Here is a 19,042-nt window from a genome sequence, read left to right as displayed (position 1 = left end):
ATTAGTGAAATCTTACGTCTTTGAGAAGCTGAAAACACCCTTTGGCTCATCTGGAAAACGAAAAAGCCTGTTGGTGGAAAGCTGCTTCTGACCTCCAGAAAGCTACTTCCATTACTTCTTCTTATACCAAATCTCTGTAAAATACTTCAATTTTAGCTCTTCTGTTTTGGCTGTGGAAGTGATTTCTGTGTATGAAAGTCCCCCTCCTTTCTGCAAAATGAGACATCTGTGTTATAGCTTCATATGGACGCTGTCTGCTTAAACACTGAGTAAACTTATTGCATGATGAATTTAACAGACCTGAAAGTTTCAATCTGTGTGGTTTGGTCAGATGTATATTTGTGTGTATTCCATTCTGTAGCTTCTGCTATACCAACCAGTTGTTATTCCTGTAGTATATAGAGGGTTTTGCAGAACAGAAGTTGCTGGGAGGTCGGAGTTAAGAGGTATTTCAATCACAGAAAACTGCACAGACACGTTTGGGCAGCCTCACCAGGGTGCTCCCTGTGACGGGGATGCAGCCTTCCACTGACTTGTCCTGTTCCCTCTTGCTGGCCACCTCGTGGGCTTGCTTAGCTAATTGCTCCCAAACTATTCGAGCTGTGGTCGGGGCAGGCGGCTATTTTTATTAATCTGACATCACCCTCCTTTCTTGTCTTTACTGTGTCACTGGGCTTCCCGCCCGGGGAGGCCTCTGGCAGGCCTGGCCTCCCTCTTGGCTGGCCCCTGTTCTTTAATGATGGTGGAGAGGAGGTCCTGCAGGCTCAGAGGCAGGTGATGGGCTGCCTGGGGCTGCAGGCTACTACAGGGGTGGAACCCCATCTGGGGGGCCGTGCAAGGCAGCGAGGTCACAGCCAGGAGCTCTCCTGTCCTATCTGTCCAACATCATACTGGCTCCTGCTTAAAACAAGTTTTTTTTTAGGAGGAGAAACCTGGGGAGAGGAGGGCAGGCTGAAGGCTGCCATCACTGCAGCAGCTGGGTCAGAATTCCAGGGAGGAACAGGGGCTGGATGGGCCTGCATCCCAGCCTCTGCCAGGCCCTGAAGCAGGGAGCCCGTGGGTGCTCTTCTGCTCTCCTGGGGGCAGCTGCCAGCCTCAGGCCCCATGCAGTTGGAGCACCGTGTTAGCAGCAGCACCTCCGGTTTTCCCTCCCTCAGGAAGTGTCCTTAGTGATTTGGGTGTGTATGGGAAGCCAGGGCAGTGCTAGCCAGCATGAGTCTTCCCAGCCATCAAGGGCAGTGGCATGCAGCACACTTGGTGTGGCGCCTTTCATCAAAATATGAGGCCTTTAGTCCCCAAACGCAACTTAAAAAAACCCCGAAAGGACAGGTAATAAGTAAAATATAAATCCATTTACTTGCATCCACAAAACGGTAGAGGTTGTTGATTTCAGGACGCTGACAAAGGAAGCAAATAAATGGAAGTCCTTTGCTAGATGACGTTTGTGCCTCTGGAAACTGGCCAAAAGCTGAGAAGCAAGTTTAATTGAAAATGAAGATGGCTGAAGGGATTTGTCCCACACTATAGATGCAGTTATTGGAACTGCAGAGTGATTAGCAAGAGCTGTATATCAAATTAGGGTAAGTATCGAGGGAGAAGGGTGACATTAAGATCCATTTAAAAACTACTTTAGTTCAGTTTTTCATTAATAATCGGTAATTCACCCTTACATGCTGCTTTTCCCATTAATTTTATCCACAGACAATTTGGGGTAGGGAGATGGCACACACAATTGAGAAGCCAGACTGAATGCATCACATACACTTAGACAAAGAAACGGATATTTCTATGATTCTATATTTTCTTTTTGCTTACATGCAGTAATTTGTGCATGTCCAATGAAGAATTACCTGTTTTCTTGGTAACTGATAATAAGGTCAAGGCATTTACAGTTTTGCTTGTGCTCTGCCACAGTTAAAATACTAAAAAGCCTTTTTCAAGTCCCCCGTCCCCCGTCCCCCGTCCCCCCCCCTTGCTGCCCAGCACAGGCTTTCTGTCTTTCCTGCTGTGCAAGGAGTAAAGCAGGAAAGATGGTGAAATGCCTGGGCTGCAGTGAACAGTGCTGGGATTTCTGTCTGGCTCACAAGCTTTACTTTTTCGCAGCTGTCACTTTCAGATTAATAGTTTAGTTGCCAGTGTTCAGCTTTCTTTTTTTGCTGTTGTTTTATTTTTTAACATCTTATTCTCTGTGTCCTAGAAAAGTGACTTCTCTCTGTGTAGCACGAGCCTCTGGTATATATATGTAGCTTGTGCTATCTCACCACTTCAAAATCCCATTTCTCTCTCAGGAGGAACAAATGTTTTCTTGTTGCCTTTATGTCGTTGCTCTGTGTAGTGTGGGGGTTTCTGAAGCTGCGGGTCTCCCTCGCCACTTCTGTCGTGGCTGCTGAGCTGCCAGGAACTCTTGAGGGCAGCCAGAGCAGAGGCCGATGAGCTGGTCTTGTGTTGGTTTTGCTGCTGTTGCTCAGAACCTGGGAGGCAGTTGTGAAACTCAGAATAATTGCATTGACTTCACTCCACTTTTCCAGCATTGTCCGGAAAGCAGGCACAGTGCAGATCCAGGGAAGAGATTGCTTGGTCATGTTTCTGAGGTTATCTTTGCAACTGAAAGGACGTGACACTTAAAGTTGAAGCTTGGATGTGGTAGGAATTGATTCTCTGGCTGGGGAAATACGGATAAACTCGCTAAGATAACAGTTCCTACCAGCAGAGTTTTAATCTGTGGGCTTTAGGGTTAGTTTGGCTGTCAAGAAACAATTGCTAATTGGGCCTCTCTAATTGTTGTGTCTGGCAAAGTGGCGAGTCTGTGATGTAAAATTAATTTGTTCTGGGGTCAAGTTAGGTCAAGGAAAATTACTGCCTCTTTAAGCTAAAACTTACTTTTAAGAAGAAGGACTTCCAGACCTTCCATTATGTTACAGCTGTGACATTTCCTACAGAGGACTCACTCTACTCCAGTCCTCTATGGCCTTTCGTAAGTTAATAGCACCCGCAGAACTGATCACTTCTTAGTGGTGTGCTGTTTTCTTGGCAGTTCCTCACGTGTTCCAGATGCATCTAATTCAGCAACTTTTAAGATTTATCAAGTTGAGAGGTGTCAAAAAATTCAATGACCCCCAAAGCCCAGCTGTCCTGCTAGTGCAGGAGCATCTCCTTCAGTCATCTGCAAATGGCTGTACTGTGTTTACCTTGTACACGTGGCTTGCAGTTGTGTCAGACATTACTATTGCAAATGTCAACGGAAAAGAAGTTGTGTTAGCAAGGCTGGGGAATTAAAGGGGGGAAATCTGAAGGGAAGAGAGAGGGTTATAGGCTTCATGGATTCGACTGAGTTGTGACTTCCATCCTGTTAAAACCAGTTGGCTGGCACAGACTGTTGCTGGGGTACAGCCACAATGCTCACAGATCCTATGGAAGTGTGGAAGCCCATGTGTGAGATCATCAGTACGGTTTGAATAAAATCACAGTATGTGTTGCAGAAAGCTGATGTACTGTATTAGCTTCTAGGGTTTTTTTTTCTCCCCCCTCTAAAGCAAATTGCAAGTACCTGAGAAATGCCTTTCCGTGGTAAACAAAGTAATGAAACATCCCAGTGTCAGTTTGATTTGATTTTGCAGGCTACCACTGCCTGACTCAATTTCTTTACCAATGTCTGGTCTCATGTTGGTATTGAAAGAGAAATGTAATTGTCAGGAGGGAGTTGCAAGAGAGATGGAGTTATCTGGGGATTCCCTCTCCCACCAGGCTGCTGCTTGTTGGCAGGGTATTTATGTGTCAAACATTCCCTCTCTCTTTTTACTTCCATCTTGTAAGATTAGTTTTGTGTGTGTGCAGGCAGAGGAGGAGATTGAGTTGTATCCCCAGCCTCTGCTGCATTAGGTCACCCGCTAACTATCAGGGTTTTTCTGTCTGGACGTTGCTTGACTGTCCTGTTCCAGTTGCAGGAGTTTATCACTTTTACTTCTTGCTCTGTTTAGTTTTCAACAAAAGCAAACTCTGTATGGAATAATCATGCAGCAGGCCCTGGATTCACCATTAGTGACCTGTAAAATTGGCAGCACTGGAGATTATTGGCGAGAGACGGTTTCCCTAGGCGCTTCCTGCCTTCTCTTGGAGAGTTAAGTTCAATTAGAGCAATGATACGCACAGCAGGGATTTTGTAAAGGGTTCAGTACTTGGTGGTGGCATTGCTATATGAGAAGCAGAGATATCTTTGGCCTTTTTGTGACCTTAATGCTCCAGCTGCTACCCTCTTTCTAACCTCTGCTTTCTCCAAACTCTAGCTTTCCTAATCTAACCTTCTTTTGCCTTCTGATGCAGCCATACCCCTCAAACGTTTTCAGTCTGTGATTTGTGGGATTTGTCTTCCAAAAACAAAGTGCGAATTGTTAGCTGTGGGTTTTGGTCGTTTTTTGTTGTTTTGTTTTTTTTTTTTTTTCTTTCCTCCACATCTTTCTTGTTTGTTTCTCTTCCCTAGAGTGAACTGCCCTCAGATCTCTATAACTGTCTTCCTTTTCTCACTCTTGCAATTTACTTCTGTGGTGAAACCATTCTGTTTCTAGACATGGTTTCTGGGCATTTAAGTTCTTTGACTTTAGGAAATCCCACAAGGTTCTGTTTTGTCTCTTTTCTGCTACAGCCTCATAGTAACAGTCCCTGATGTGAAGAACATCATCCTCAAAATAACGATTTTTCTTTCTTCATGATAACTTTCAGCTTGTTTTCTCTAGGGGCAAATTCTCCATTTATTCATTGTTTTCTGTGTGGAAATCTTTGTTTTCCAAGGTGTTGAGACAGACTGCCACATGAGCATGTCTGAGGTACTGACCTTGCAGGTGCTGTGAACAAGTACTGTTAAAAGAGTACCTGGAATGGTCTTTTGGGAGAAGACTGTATCTCCTGATACAAAGTGAACATTTATGGCACTTAGATACAAGTTGGTAGACTGTAGCATGTGAGAGACACAATCGCAGAACTTGCAATATGTAGTTACACTGAGGGAGGAAAGTACTAGCCTGCCTTTTCATCATGATGTTGCTTGGTTCTTAATTTCATTCATAGTTAAAACCAAATGCTTTGGATGGTGCTGTAACTGTCAGTTTCCACTTGCTTTTTCCAACTTCTCTGTCGTTCCTTCTCTTTCTGTATTACTTCTGCTTTACCTGCTTGCTGGCTAGTAGTGTTTGAGAAGAATGTACTCACAGGGTGGTCAACCTAATTAATTACTGTTAATCCCCCAAAACTGGCTGCCAGAAGTTTTTGTTGTCCTTGAAGCTCTAATACTGTGCGTGCTACTATAGCTTTAGTGTGAGACCCTGAGAGGCTGGATGTTTCCTGGCAAGTTTCCATGGAGAATCCCCTGGGCAGGTTTGAGGTAAAGAGGAAGAGGGGGAGGATGAATACAAACTTAAAATAGCACTGCAAGTCCCTGTATTGAAATGTTAGCACCTTGCTTTTAGCAGAAGTTGTGTTTGAAGTGTTCTTGTATGAACTGTAAAGTTGTGCCAGTGACCATAGGCCCTGTATAGGGCAGAAGACTCCTTTCTGGTAGGAGCTGGCCTGTTTAACCCAAATATCCCAGCGCAAAACTCAAACTATCTCAACAAAACCTCTTGCTGACAGCGGTCACACAACTCTGTCAGCTTCGTGCCCAGAATATCTTTGTTTTGACAATTCGGAATTGTTTTGCTGTGTTTTGTTAGGGTCTTCCCCTTTGGCCTGCCTCTCTACCCCTGATTCCCCAAGAGTTGCTGGGGAAAGTGCATGGCTGGCTTTGGAGTTCCTCCTTGCAAGTCATAACAACAGATAGGAGCAGACTTAAAAGCTGATTGTGGAGGGTGGCTACTGCCTTTCCTCCTCCTAGCATTCTGCCAGGAGTTGCTCATGAATGCACGGGTACCAGGGTGAAATTGATACAGGCTTGGTCTAGTTTAGTTTATCCTCCACCCAGAGAGAGGCAGATGCACGCACAGGGCATGTGTGAGTGCCCTCTCCCTGTTTCAAGTAGGAAGTGTTGGAGGGAGAGTAACAGAAAATAAATTAAGAGACCAAAATAAACATTCGGGAAGTATCATGAAGTATGTTATCATAATCCCCACTGCACTGCTAAAATAGAGACAGGTCTGGGAATTTCGTGGAGAGATTCCAGAAGTGTTCGAGGCTCGTAAATCCCCACAGAACAGTGTGATGGGGCTGCCAATAGCACAAAACATGCTGGCTCAGAGACCCTGGTGGGGTGAAATAAGCAAGTCTAGAGCACTGATCTCCCATTGGGAGTGTGCAACATATTGCTTGGGCTTACTGGGGTGTTTGAAGATACACTGACTGCTTTTAAAGTTCGTGTTAAGCTATTAGTACAGTTTTGAAAAGGAGAAAATTACACTTTATGGCTAGTGTTTAGGGAAACGTTTCTTCAAGATTGGGCAAGGTGGGCGGTAGTTTCTGTAATTTTATGTTCTGTTTTGTTCAGTGTTCGTGATGATAAATGGAGTTCGCATATAAGAATTCTTTGGAAAATTACGAATATTATACACCACTGAAATTACAGAGGGTAAGGCAGGATTAACTTATGCTTCTTTTATGGCTTTTTTCTTTTATTCTTTTCCTTTCTGCACAGTTTGGCACCTGCAGTTGAAAATTAATTTAGGTGTATTGGCTTACATGGAAAATAGGAAGTTAGCAGAATGCTTTAATCTTAGCTCATCCTTCCCCCATTTCATGCAGGTTCTTGTCTTTTTGAGTCAAGACAGATACATAATTCCTTGGTTTCTCTTCCTTGTAACCCCTACATTCACTCTTTGTTTTCTTGTCTTGCAGAACGAGCCTCTGACTTCAGGTTATCATGGATACCCAGCAAGAGACAATCAAGTAAGAGTCTGATTGCAGTAAATATGTGTGTGTGTGTCTCTGTGCATTTATGGGTGTTTTGTCCAACTGCTTCCCGGCTGTCTTATTATGGAGTGGAAATGGTTTTTGTTTTATTGTGGAATGCCTGCAGAGATATATGTGGTAAGATGAACCTTTTTTATGGCCTCCAGCCAGTATGTGGCAATGTGCCTGGTAAGGGGTTAAACATGATCTACATTACCAACAGCTCGGGAAATTCTTTATTCTTAGAAGTGTCATAACTTAAAATCACTGTCATAAGCTCCCACTCTATCTTCTCAGTGTTAGTGAATGTACATGTTCAGTGCCAGTGCATGCTTGGCCCTGTTTTATACATACTGCTGTATTTCCAGCGTCTGGGGAGCAAAACAGCATTGAGTTTTTGTGAGAGTCTGCTTTGCTGGTGGAATTAGGGAGTGACACATCCCATTGGATTGTTTCTAGTATCTGTGAACTTGTCTTGCCTTCCTTTCAAGTCCTGCAGGGCCCCTGCCCCTTGCTCTTATTCAGAATGTTCCCCTACAGCGGTAAAAATCACACTGTTAATTGTGTTACATCTGTAAGCATTCTCTTGCCTCCTAGCACAAGACGGAGAAATCCCAGTTGATGAATTTGTGTGTCGGAAGGAGGAGATGCTTTGGAACAAATGAAATTTAATGGGTTGTAAGGTACAACTGCCACACATTAAATCTCCCTTCTTAGAATGAAGTGGGGTTTTTTAGTGTTCTGCAGGGCTAATGCAAAGCAGAGTATGAACCAGTGTAACAGGAAATTAGTATGCACAGAAAACCAATAATGCAGCACATTTCAGAAATGAGCAAATAACAAAACCAGAATCAAATTCTTCAATACTCTCAGGTACTGCTATATAAAGAAAGTGATTTTCATCATATCTTGATGAGGCCTGAGTATATGTAGCAACAGCTTAATGGGAGATGTTTTTATGAAGGAAGTGCAGCATAGTGTAGCCTCAGCAATTGAAGAGCTCAAATCTTTGGTGCTTGTAACATGTGTATGGGTTTCTACATAGGAGGAAATTATTCAGAATGTCTGCTGGGATACATTAAAGTGATAACTAGCATGAATAAATATTACACACTGGGATGTTGTGAGAGTTGGGTTCCTACTCTACAGTCGTGGTTTAAACCCAGTCAGGCTAAGATATGCTGGGTTGAGAGGCAGAGCCAGTCCCAGATCCTTAAAGCAGTTCATATCTACTTTCAGCTTTTCCATTCTGGTGGCAACCTCTGCACCCAATTTTGCCCTTCACTGTACCTAACTATTTAGGGGTGTTTTCAGGTGTTTCATTTTGGTGACTACCAGCATGTCCCGCTTCACAGATTTCCTCCTTCTCATCCCTTAATAACTCTTCTGATTTGAAAGCCCAGGGCTGCTGTTGCTGGCAGGTCACCAGATCAGTGGAGATGGGCTCAGGAAGCTCTACATCAGCTAGGGTGTGAAGTGAGAATTGCAGCCTGAGCAGCCTTGGAGGGCTCTGTGTGGGTGAACATAGGAGTAATGTATATTAGCAAGTGTGCATATGTATTTCAGATGGCAGGTAGCTTTAGGGAGATTTCAGTTTAATTTGTGTGTTTTCATTTTAGCAAATACTTGTAAAAAACCTTTTTGGCCTTCTTCCCCCCCCCCTCCCATTTTGGTAATGTCTTGATCTGTGGTGTTTGTCCTTCTGTCTTGCTTTTGGCCTTGAAGCAGCTTAAATTCAGGTCTGGTTTTCACTAATGAGGTTTCAAAGCTTTTAGCTAATTTGATAGGGAGCCTTTAACATGATAACAGGGAAAAGAAGTCTTCTGTTGCCACACACTTGGGCTGGTGGGGGAGACAGCAATGGCTGTTCCATCACCTGCCTTTCTGCCCTGGGGAAGGAGGAAGGAAGTGGTGTGGGAATACATGCAGTGATCTTGAGCTTGTAACAAAGTAATTATGACATGCAGGAGCAATTATGTCTGATTTCCTCAGATTAGGAGCTGAATTTAACCTGGTTGAGTGTAAATCTGTGTTTTGTTCTTTCCCATTGCAGTTCTTGATTGTAAAATGTTTGCGCTTTTTACCACAGTGTTTTCCTTAGCAGAAACAGCAAAAGCAGACCTTTATTTTTAGGGCTCTGTAGCCACAGTAGTCCTGCTAGAAATTCTGTGGCTATAACTTGCCCTCTCTTTCACCTTACATAGCATCCTACTCTTTCACTTCTTTGTATGTCCTTTTAATTCACTCCTTCAAGCTCTAAATGCCGTTTAATTGCTGGCTGCAAACCTTTCACTATGCTGTTTTTACACCCTCTAGTGGTTAAATCATGCCCGGATATTCCAGATTATCATCGTTTTTTTTCTTCCTGCTAGTGGAAATATGTGATTGGTTTGAGTCCTCACTTTGGCCATGTGGGACTCCTTAGATCTACAGCATAAAGTTTATTCTGTATCCTTTCCCAAATATTTAAGCATTCTGTCATCATCACACATGGGCACTGAGGCAAATGAGGTGGGTTCATGCTGAGACTGTGTTCCTCTTAATTCTGGTGTTGTGTGATTACCTTATGATAACCCAGAACTTTAGGTTGTTGTGCAGCCCTCTCGTTCCTCACCTGCCCTGCCAGAGTGCTGGCTTAGTGGACCTCTTGTGGTGAGAGGGCCGGGGGAACACATGCTAAGTCATTATGGTGTATGCTTGCCTGAAAAGAGAAGGTTTTGTGTTGCAGTGTATATTACTGGGTCTATGTTACAGCCATGTAAGGAGCTGGAGAGCTCTCTGGGGCTGTTCTCAAGAATTCAAGGTTTGCTCTGTGGATGTCTAATGCACATACAGGAATGGCAGGATGCCCCTCCTTTTCCCCAGAGGTAGGCTGATAGCAGGGACAGTAAAAGGAAAATAAGGGAAGCGTTAGTGTAACATTGTTAAGCAAGAAGAGAACCAAATCTTTTGGTGAGGAGAGCTTATTCTCTGGGGACTGTTCAGTTCTTTATCCCTCTGTTGGGCCTGCCAACAAGACGGTGTTTCTTTTTTAGTAACACGAGCGCCTGCCTACAAGGCAGTGAACCAAGACTTCCTTGCTTCATTTCCCAAGCTGTGACAAACAGCTCTGAGGTACTATGAGTTGCTCTCAGCATGGAAGATGACTGTTACAGCTATACTGATATAACTTTTACATACAGACAAACTCATCAAGAATAAATACTTCCAGAAGGCTATTCCATGCCAGCTATGCCAGCTCATTTTATATAAAACCAAGGCCTATGTCATACAGCTCTAGTGCTTTTCATGTCCAAATGTATTCACCATGATATCTGAAATTTGAGTGCTGAATACTGTCACTTCTGTGGCAGTATTTGGCAGCTGCACAGAGTAATTTTGTGCCCCAACAGGAAGCAAAATGGTCAAGAACACCTTGTTTAGCTGCTGCTGAAAGGAAGAGAAGAGGAGAGAGAGGTAATTGCACACACCAGAACTCGGTCAGGATGTTTGGGCTATTAAACCTCTTCTGTTACGGAAAGTGATTCTCAGCTATCACAACGGGTTAGGATATTGGTTTGAAGCCTCTTTTAAAAGCTTGTACTTGCGTGAGTATAATTCTTAAATCAAACTGGGCCATTGGCTTGGTACTAATGTGGTGGAAACACTGTTACCCGTCACAAGTGACATTTCCTTCAACAGCTTAATTTCATTGGCTGGTTTTCCATCAGAGCACTCGCCAGGCTTGACCTGTTGTTCTCATGTATGTAGATGAGACTGCAATACAAGATAGTGTGGGTGCCCATGGCAACTGCTAGGAACAGCTTTATCACTATCCCTTTGGTCTGAGTTCAAGCTTAAGGTGAAATGCTGTTAAATCCTCTCCAATTGTCAGCCTGTTCCCCTGGGTCTTCACTCGCTTGCTGCTTTGGAATATCTGTTGGGGCATGATGTCTGTGTGCACTCCTCTCCCAAGGGCTACAAGCTGGTCTGGATAAACTGAACTTTGGTGGTGGCAGTCTGTGAGAACAGGAAACCTCCTCTGTTGCTTTTTTTCCCTGTTTGTTTTCTTTGCTTAGTCCCTCCTGACATGTGGAGCTGGGCAAGGAAGCCCTTCATCCTGAGATGTGAAGGGTGTGTGTGAGCTCCCGTGGGGAGGCAGGACAGCAGGTCACCGGGCTTCCTGTTGGAGCTGCCTGCACAGAGGCACTACTCCTGCTGGTGGTCTCTCTGCAGTGAGCAGTGGGGATCTCAGCAGAGAGTTCAAAGGGACAAACCTCTGTCCTCTCCTCTGTGTGGTCTGAGGCTCCTTCACCTAAATTCCTCTTTTCCATCATGCGGATGAATTGGGAATTTGGGGATATTGGGAACTTTAGCAGCAGCATGGTTTAGCATATCCACAAAACCCTCTTGGTTTAGTATTAACAGGCTGAGATGCAGTTGTCATAAAACAAATAAGAAGTCACCTTCTTGAGGAAAATGGATTGGCCACTTGGTTGTTTTTTATTTGTACCATGATAGCACCAGCCACACTCTCTTTCCAGTGCCGTATTGTCAGACTTGGAACAAAGACTCCCTGTCTCAAGAGTTTGAATCTGTTATTGCTGTTCCTGAAAAGCATCTTGGTTTTTGATTTGTTTTCCTGCTTGCAACTCGCCATGCACATAAACCCTGTAGTATGTGTGCTAACTGCCTTGGTCACCTGTGAGGTTGTGGCAGTCAAAGTGTTAAGTTTTTCAAGAGCTAAAAGGGAGGGTTATTTGTGGGGTTTTGGTTTGGTTGTTGTTTACGCTTTTGGTTTGTCTAGAGTGTATTTAATACAAGTGCTTGAACTGGGGGACAGAGAGGTTCTAGGAAAGCTTTGAAGTTAAGGCCTTACTTCTTGAATGAATAGCCAGGATAAAGATCAGGAAGCAGCTGAGATCCTCCAAACAAAATGGGGAAGACCAGACTTGGTGTTCCTGGTGCTTCTGAGGAGTGCCTCTCTACTTGAAGGCAAACAACCCCAGATTTGGGGTGGGAGCAAGCTAATGAGATGAAAACTTCTAAGTGTCTTCCTCCTGTTTAAAATGAGGTGAACTAGGATTAAGATGACTAGATCTACTGCTTCCGGGCTTCCGAAGCCTCTCTTCAGGCAAGCAGTGAAATGTTTCCACTCTATACTAGACAGAACCAAAAGGGATATTCTGTTACTGACATAACTGCAATGTTCTATAGAAACTAATGAGCTTCCTGGTAGAGAATGGGGTCTGGGCAAACATGTCCAACATACTCAGGAGATGAGAAGCATCTGTGAAGCAGCTGCACGAAGAGGTTGTGCAGTTGGATAACCAGTGGGGTACGGTGGGGGGGTTACCATTTAGCACCTAAGCTGTGAAGGATGTGGGGTAATTAAGATGTGTTATGGAAAGGCATTTAACACTGCAGGAGCAGGGAGTTTGAGAAATCCTTTATTATTATTATCCAATCCTGGCTTGCATCTGACACTGTTTATAACTCAGCACATTCAGAAGGTAAAAAAAAAAAGTGTTGAGAGTGGAGAGGGTTAAGTTAAAAGCAACGTAAATCATGATATCTGGGAAGGAAAATAGAGAGCAGAGTGTTTAGCTAAAAATTGAAGGAGGAGTTGGTTACAGACTGAAGTCCAATCAATCAGGATGAGTTGGAAGACAAAAGATAAGATCCATGGAAACTAATGTAGCAATACTTCTACCCTGAATCCAGAGCTGTCTTGGCAAGACATTTGGTTGATCACTTGAAGCACAAAGAAGTGGTTCCTTGTTTTCTCAAGCCAGACTACATCTCTAAGAAACTGCAGGAAGGACTTAGGAATTGTGATTTGAAGGAACTGTAACTCCACTAAATAACTGAGCTTGTTATAAAACTGCTTTCTGAAATGTCACTCTGAACCAAGTCTCTGTGCTTATATTGGCCGCATTCCCCCAAATCTCTCCTTTCTGTTCAGCTTATTTCCTACCATTAAACCCCTTAAATAATACAGGAAGCACAGTGTCTTGCAGTTGACACAAGCCTTGCAAACAGGGCAAATATAGGTCTCTGGCCCTATATTTATTTACCTTTTCCCTTGTGTCTGCTGCCTTTGTGGCCTCTCTGCATACAAACCAGGGAATAATTTCCTTGCAGAACTCCATAAACACCTCCAGCAAGCTCCATACCAGTGCATGCCTTGGTCGTGGTTGCTCAATATCGAGAGGAAAAAATAACCACGTGGAGAAAAGTTGTGTGAGAAGAAGTTGAGGAGTGCATCCAATTTGAGATATGTGGGAAAACTTCCTGACAATAAGCTCCTTCAGCCCTGTAAACAGCTTCTCAAGGGAAGTAGCGATTACCTTGCTGATGAATAGTCCTGCTAAAGCTCTGGGGTTGTAAGACGTTGGCAGGAAATAGGCTGGATGATGTAATACAAATTCCTTTCGTGTTTGAGCCCTCCAATTCAAGCAATTTCTCATCTCTGCTTGGGGTTAAAGAGAGATGTGAGTCATCCTTGGGAGAGGACCAGGAGACCACTTCTATCCCTGTGAGGTACTGTTTGCTGAAGTGTTACCCGATGTCTGCAAGGGTCTTGGACTCTCCCAAGCCTCTTAGTTGTTTTGGCAAGAGGGACAGTATCTTCTTTAGATTTCCCCTTCTAAATGACGACGAGTGCTAGAGAGCATGGCATGTGTATTTGAAGTAGTCTGTGAAATGGTTGGTCGGAGGACCAAAACCAAATGGTGTTGAGCACATACAGCCTGTTGATGGGTGTTCTGTCCTACCGATTGCATGAAAGCAGCTGTTCTGGGTCAGACGGGAGGTCTCTGCCTTCCAGTGTTCTGGCTTAGACAGTGTAAGAGCAAGTACTTAAAGCAGAGGGAACAGTGCCAAAATTTGGTGATACTTCCCCATCTCCATACTCTTAAAGCAATCCCGTGGCTTTGGGATTTCCTGGCTGCAGATTATTATTTTCTTTTTAAGTCACCTGTGATATTTTTCTTTATTTAATTACTTCAGATTGTTTTTGAGCCCGTCTAAATCTTTGGCATCCACAACATCCTGTGGCAACGAGATTTGTTTTATGGGGGGAGAAAGTTGTTGTGTGCACAGCTAACTTGAAACCAAACTGGTTTTAAAGCTGTCAGGTGAGGGCTGCCCTGGCGTTGCACGGGCGAGGATGTTCTGCTTAACTGAAGGAAAACAAAGCAAAAAGCACAAGAAGAACACAAGAGAGAGGAGAAAAGGGTGGAGGAGGAGCGGGGCAGCCCCGGTGCCGGGCCAGGGTGCTGCTCTGGCGGCGGGCTGCCAGGAGAGGGCAGCCGGCGCACAGCCAGCGCTAGCCGCCCCGCCCGCCCGGCGCTGGGGCCAGGCCCGGGGCGCGGTGAGGGGCGGGCGCCGCTCCTGCCTCGCTCTGACCGTGGCCGTAGGGAGAGAGGGGGAAGAGGTTTCAGCCTCCCTCGGGCCCATAGAGTGATCAGTTGTCTCCAGTGTGTGTTCTGCAGATCATGAAATCTCACAGCTTGTAAGTGAATGGAGCGAGTGAATACGTATCTTCCATCTTTTTTCTTTTCTCCTTCATTCCCAAAAATGAAGCTGGAGAACTCAGGAAATACAACTAACTGACCAGTGTGGTTTCAAAACCTGGCAAGATGCTGGAAAAGATCAGATGCTTATGGTCAGACCCTTTACAAAAGGAAATTAAGACAACAGCAGATGCATATTGCTAATTTTTAAGAAACAGATCAATTCAATTTTCTCCTCTGATATGGTGGCAGGCTTGGCAGATGGAGAAAGCTGCTGGCTTTGGACCTAGTCCTGCATGACTTTTACATAAACTAAGCAAATGAAAGGTGAAATTAAGAAGGGGCTGAGCATCATTAGAAAACCATATTTGGAGTAATTATGTCCTGCATTTCTCTGCATGTGTGATACGGGGTCTTCATGTGTGCTGCTGTGGCTACTCTGCACTATTCGTCAAACATCACAGTAATGAAATAGCCAGTTGAATACACGTGTGTGCAGGGGTAAGGTAGCCTTTGGAAGATAGGATTAGATGTCAAAAAGATCATAGAACTACACAATTGTTCATGTTGGAAGGGACCTTAAAGCTCCTCCACCATGAAGGCAGGGACACCTTCCACGAGCAGGTTGCTCCAAGCCCTGTCTGACCTGGCCTTGAACACTTCTCTGGGCAACCTGTGCCAGCACCTGAGCACCTTCATAGAGAAGAATTTCTTCCTTATATCTAATCTACATCTGTCAGTTTAAACCCATTCCCTCTTGTCCTGTCACTACATGCCCTTATAAAATGTCCCCCTTCAGATTTCCTGTTAGCCCCCTTTAAACTTTGGAAGACTGTTTTAAGGTCTCCCCTGAGCCTTCTCTTCTCCAGGCAAAGATCACAGTACATTGCAGAAACAGCCTGAAATCTAACAATTTGAGATTAGGCAAACCCAGCTGAATTAACAAAAGTAGCTGTATATGCAGTACAAAATGGAGAACAGTTGCTGATGCAGTAATATTGAAGGTAGGATCTGGGGTAACAGCAGATAGCAAACTAAGTGTATTGGTGCCTTTTGCTGGGATCTGGAAAACCTGGAATGCATTTCCAGGTGTGTTGCGTAACTGCAGAAGGCAGTTATTCTTTAGAGCTCAGCACAGCGAGCGGAGCACCGCTTTAGGAAAGATAAAGACATAATCTGGAAAGAGTCCAGGGAAGAACAAGAAAAGGAGGCTCAGACAGCCTGCTGTAAGAGGGAAATACTGAACTTGTTCCCTTGTTTAAAAAAAAACCAAATAGTAGAAAAGAATGGAGGATGGGGATTGATCATTAGCTGTGTCCATTGAAGGCAGCTTAACTTACATCAAGGAAGGCTTAAATTGGGTGTTAGGGGCAAAACAGTATTTTCCTGATTCAGTGTAGTAAAGCACTGGAATGGTAATTCAGGGGGCTGGAGTTCCTGTTTCTAGGAGTCTGTAATAACAAGTTAGGCGATTCCTGATGGATGTTTGTCTAAACATGCTCTGTGCTGCGTCTGAGCATGGAGGACCTTGTCTCTCCTGCCCTGTACTGGTGTTTTCTGTGACAGTCAAAAGCCAGTTGTTGCCATCTACATGATTCTGTAGCTTTATGATTGCTGTTGTCTTGGGCCTTTCTCTCTCTTTTTTGTATGTCTAAATTGTGAGATAGGAGGCTCCTCTGTTCCTGTCTGATCTTACAAGTGCCAGAGATCCTTTCTTTGTGACAGCTGCCTCATAGCTCTGTTTCTTCCTGAGCTTGCTTATTACTCAAAGGGTGCGGGGTGTTCAGCATCTCTGAGTCAGTCCTTCCCTCTGTCTCACAGTAATAATATGTATCATGTATGAACCTTGGAGCTGTTGCTATCCTGATTTCCCTTTAAGCTCTCTGGCCAGATCTCCATCTCGAGCGTGCTTAGAGGAGAGAGATTTATTTATTTATTTATTTATTTTTAAACCAACATAAACAAACACCTCCTTGCTCCCCTACCTGCAACTCCCCTTGCATGAAGAAAGGACTGAGAGCATTCAGCAGGGCAGGGAGCGTGCTTCTGCCTGCTTGCGGTTGGATCTGCTGTGGGAGGGCAGCCTGTGTGCACTACACCGAGTACCCGCTCGTGCCGGCAGCTTCAGCAGGACCCTGAGTAAATGAATGGGATTGCGTTCTGTTCTGCTGGCTTCTCCTGCATGGTGAGTGAGCAGCCCTGCATTGGCTGGGGAAGGATGCTGCGTGCAAGCAGACGACTTCAGCAAGCTACGCAGATGCTCCCGAGAATAGCTGGTGGATAGAAGATGGTTTCATTCTTTTCAATATTAAGGGAGAGGTATTTCCAGCAGTAGCATAATGTTGCTCGGAGCAGGCATTTGCCAGATGGTTTCAGCTCCCCCGAGGCTTTGGGATGTGAAAGGGAAAGGGCCAGGAACACACTTTTGATTCATTCCATTAGTAGATTAATCGTCACTGTCCTGGCTTAATAAGTCTCTTAGATTTCCCAGTGGAAATAGCACATGTAATTCTGCCTAGGTCACGCTCTGCACACCTGTGTTGAAGCTTTCACAGCAAGAGGCTATGCTGCTGCAGGCAACATCTGCAAAACAAGACGGGGGGGGGGGGGGCAGGTTTTTTTGGTGGGGAAGAGGTGAAAAAATGTTTTTCGTAAGTACTGTTAAATAATGCTAGTGGGAGTGAGATGGCTTGTGAGAACATGCTTGAATTCTTCTGCCATTTTGGTGGGGGGTGTATTTAAAAACCTTGCAGTAGTAATTTGATGTTATGGAGCTGTTATTTTTCTTCTCCATTCAGTATTAATTGCTGGCTGGATTGCGTTTTCCAGGAAGTCTGTGATTAGAGGACAAGGGTGCTCTTCCTGATAAAGGTCAGAGGCTGATGTCTCGAGAGGGTGGTGATAAAATGAAGAGAACTGTCTCACTGATTTTAAGGGAAAACCTGAGCAGATGCTGTGCTGCTATTTACTTCGGGGCGGGGGAAACTGTCCCCCATGACCTGTCTCTTCCTGCCTCTCTTTGCACAGGCCAGCCAGTTCTTGGGGAGTGAGTTTAGTTGCTGCTGCCTCCCACACAGGAGAAGGTTTGTAGCTTTTGGCAGTTTTAGCAGGAATCTGCGTTTTTAACTCTTTGGGTGCCTGTGGATTGCGATGAGCTGCACTCTGGTGTCACGGCAGCACTGAGCTGTGCTTGCTTCCAGGCTTAATAAAGGTTTTCCATTAGAACTCTATCTGATAAAACCTGTTGAAATTCTGTTGCTTATTGAGGAGAGACTTCAAGTGCTGCCAGCAGACACATCCTTGCTTTTTCTGATCTGTTATTGCTGATACACCTGGAGAGCATGGACTGCCCTTTCTTACAGGTCAAGAGGAAAGCGGTGGCTAACGCTGGCCACAGTTTGATAGTCATCTCCATTCCTGGGGCACCTGTCACCCTGGCTTTTTGCCATGGTATCCCTAAGCTAAAACAGTGCTCCTCAATTCCAAGTGCTTGGAGAACATCTTGTTTTCCAACCATTTATGGCAGCTAGCTCCATTCCTTTGCAGGGTCTGAGGAAAGACTGACAGGGGCCAAAGGAGTAAATGTCATGAGACTCCAGAGCTTTCTGCTGAAAGCTGAGATAGAGATATTTTACATCCCGCGGTATATGTAGCCGGATTTAGGCTCTTTGGTATTTCTAGTAGAATGGCATTTCAGAACTGGGAGCTGAACTCTTGACAGCAGCATTGTCCCCAGTTGCTGCCAACTTCACCCCAGACAGAGAACTGCTGTATTTCATGAGCAGCTGCTGCTGTGGAGCAGAGCACGGGGAGAGTGACAGTCTCTGAAATAATATGAAATATACTGGCACGATAAACAGATAGAGACATCCCTCTGAATTCCACTCAAGAATTAATCTAATCACTGCGTAATATGTTCTTACTGGTCTAGCCTACCTAAAGGGCAAACTTAACTACATTAGGCACAATTTGGAGCATTTGATTTCCTTTAGACTTAGAACTAGGCTACAGCTGACTATCCATGTACATATTTTGAGGTTTCTGGTCGTCTCTAATCCAGTTTGTAGTGACATTACCATTAGATAACCATAGCAAGGTCTTTATCTGAAAAGAAACATGCATTCTTCAGGTCATACAAGGGTGAATAAAAGATCATTCTGGTCACTTTCTGGGAATTTGGGAACAGGGAGGAATTTAATACATTGTTGTCGCCGGTTGCTTTGTTATCAAAGCAAGTGGCTTCTCTAGTGTGTGCAATAGCTGTCAGATAGAATGGCTACACTTCAAAGCTTAAATCTGGATTAAGATCAGGTGAGAATTTATTGCATAGGACCTAGGGCACAATAACTGCACATGTTGACTATGGCCATAGTTACTCCATACCATTCATCTTGTCTAAATCAAATGTGAGGGAAGCTGCTACTCATTCAGTTTGTCTTGGGGACTGAAAGAGTAAGGAAGTACAATCAGTCTCTAACAGAAGAGCCTAATTTTTCCAGAAAAGGCATAAGAATTGAATTTATAGTACTAGGGTTTTTTGTTTGTTTCGGTATTTTTGTTATGGTATGGTGTTGGGAAAAGAAGGGAAGGTTGAACAGCCTTAATACAAGCTCAGCTGAAGGTGTTTGAGGGTCACGGTATGTTTGCAGCCCACAGACTGCAGCTGAGGACCAGAT

General features: G+C 44.4%; 1 protein-coding gene across 27 annotated transcripts in view; it reads left to right on the top strand.

The window, feature by feature from the left end:
* RBFOX2 (RNA binding fox-1 homolog 2) overlaps window positions 1-19,042 on the top strand; it is a 166,655-nt gene that overhangs the window by 30,055 nt on the left and 117,558 nt on the right. For 26 of the 27 annotated variants that reach the window (XR_009741813.1, XR_009741811.1, XR_009741818.1 and 23 more), the window contains exon 2: window positions 6,817-6,867. Coding sequence is in view for 18 of the 27 variants with exons in the window: in XM_061445118.1 (XP_061301102.1) it covers window positions 6,817-6,867 (51 nt within the window). In the remaining 9 variants the exon portion in view is untranslated. Of the gene's footprint in view, window positions 1-6,816; window positions 6,868-16,448; window positions 16,552-19,042 lie in introns of those variants that run through there. The other variant, XM_061445120.1, reaches the window with a different exon arrangement.

Source organism: Pezoporus flaviventris, unplaced genomic scaffold, assembly GCF_033815535.1.
Source record: "Pezoporus flaviventris isolate CSIRO_AGI_PZ_B2104156 unplaced genomic scaffold, CSIRO_AGI_Pfla_v1 ptg000002l, whole genome shotgun sequence".
Taxonomy (NCBI): domain Eukaryota; kingdom Metazoa; phylum Chordata; class Aves; order Psittaciformes; family Psittacidae; genus Pezoporus; species Pezoporus flaviventris.
The sequence above is the reverse complement of the archived record's forward strand: the minus strand, read 5'-3'. Positions and strand labels throughout refer to the sequence as shown.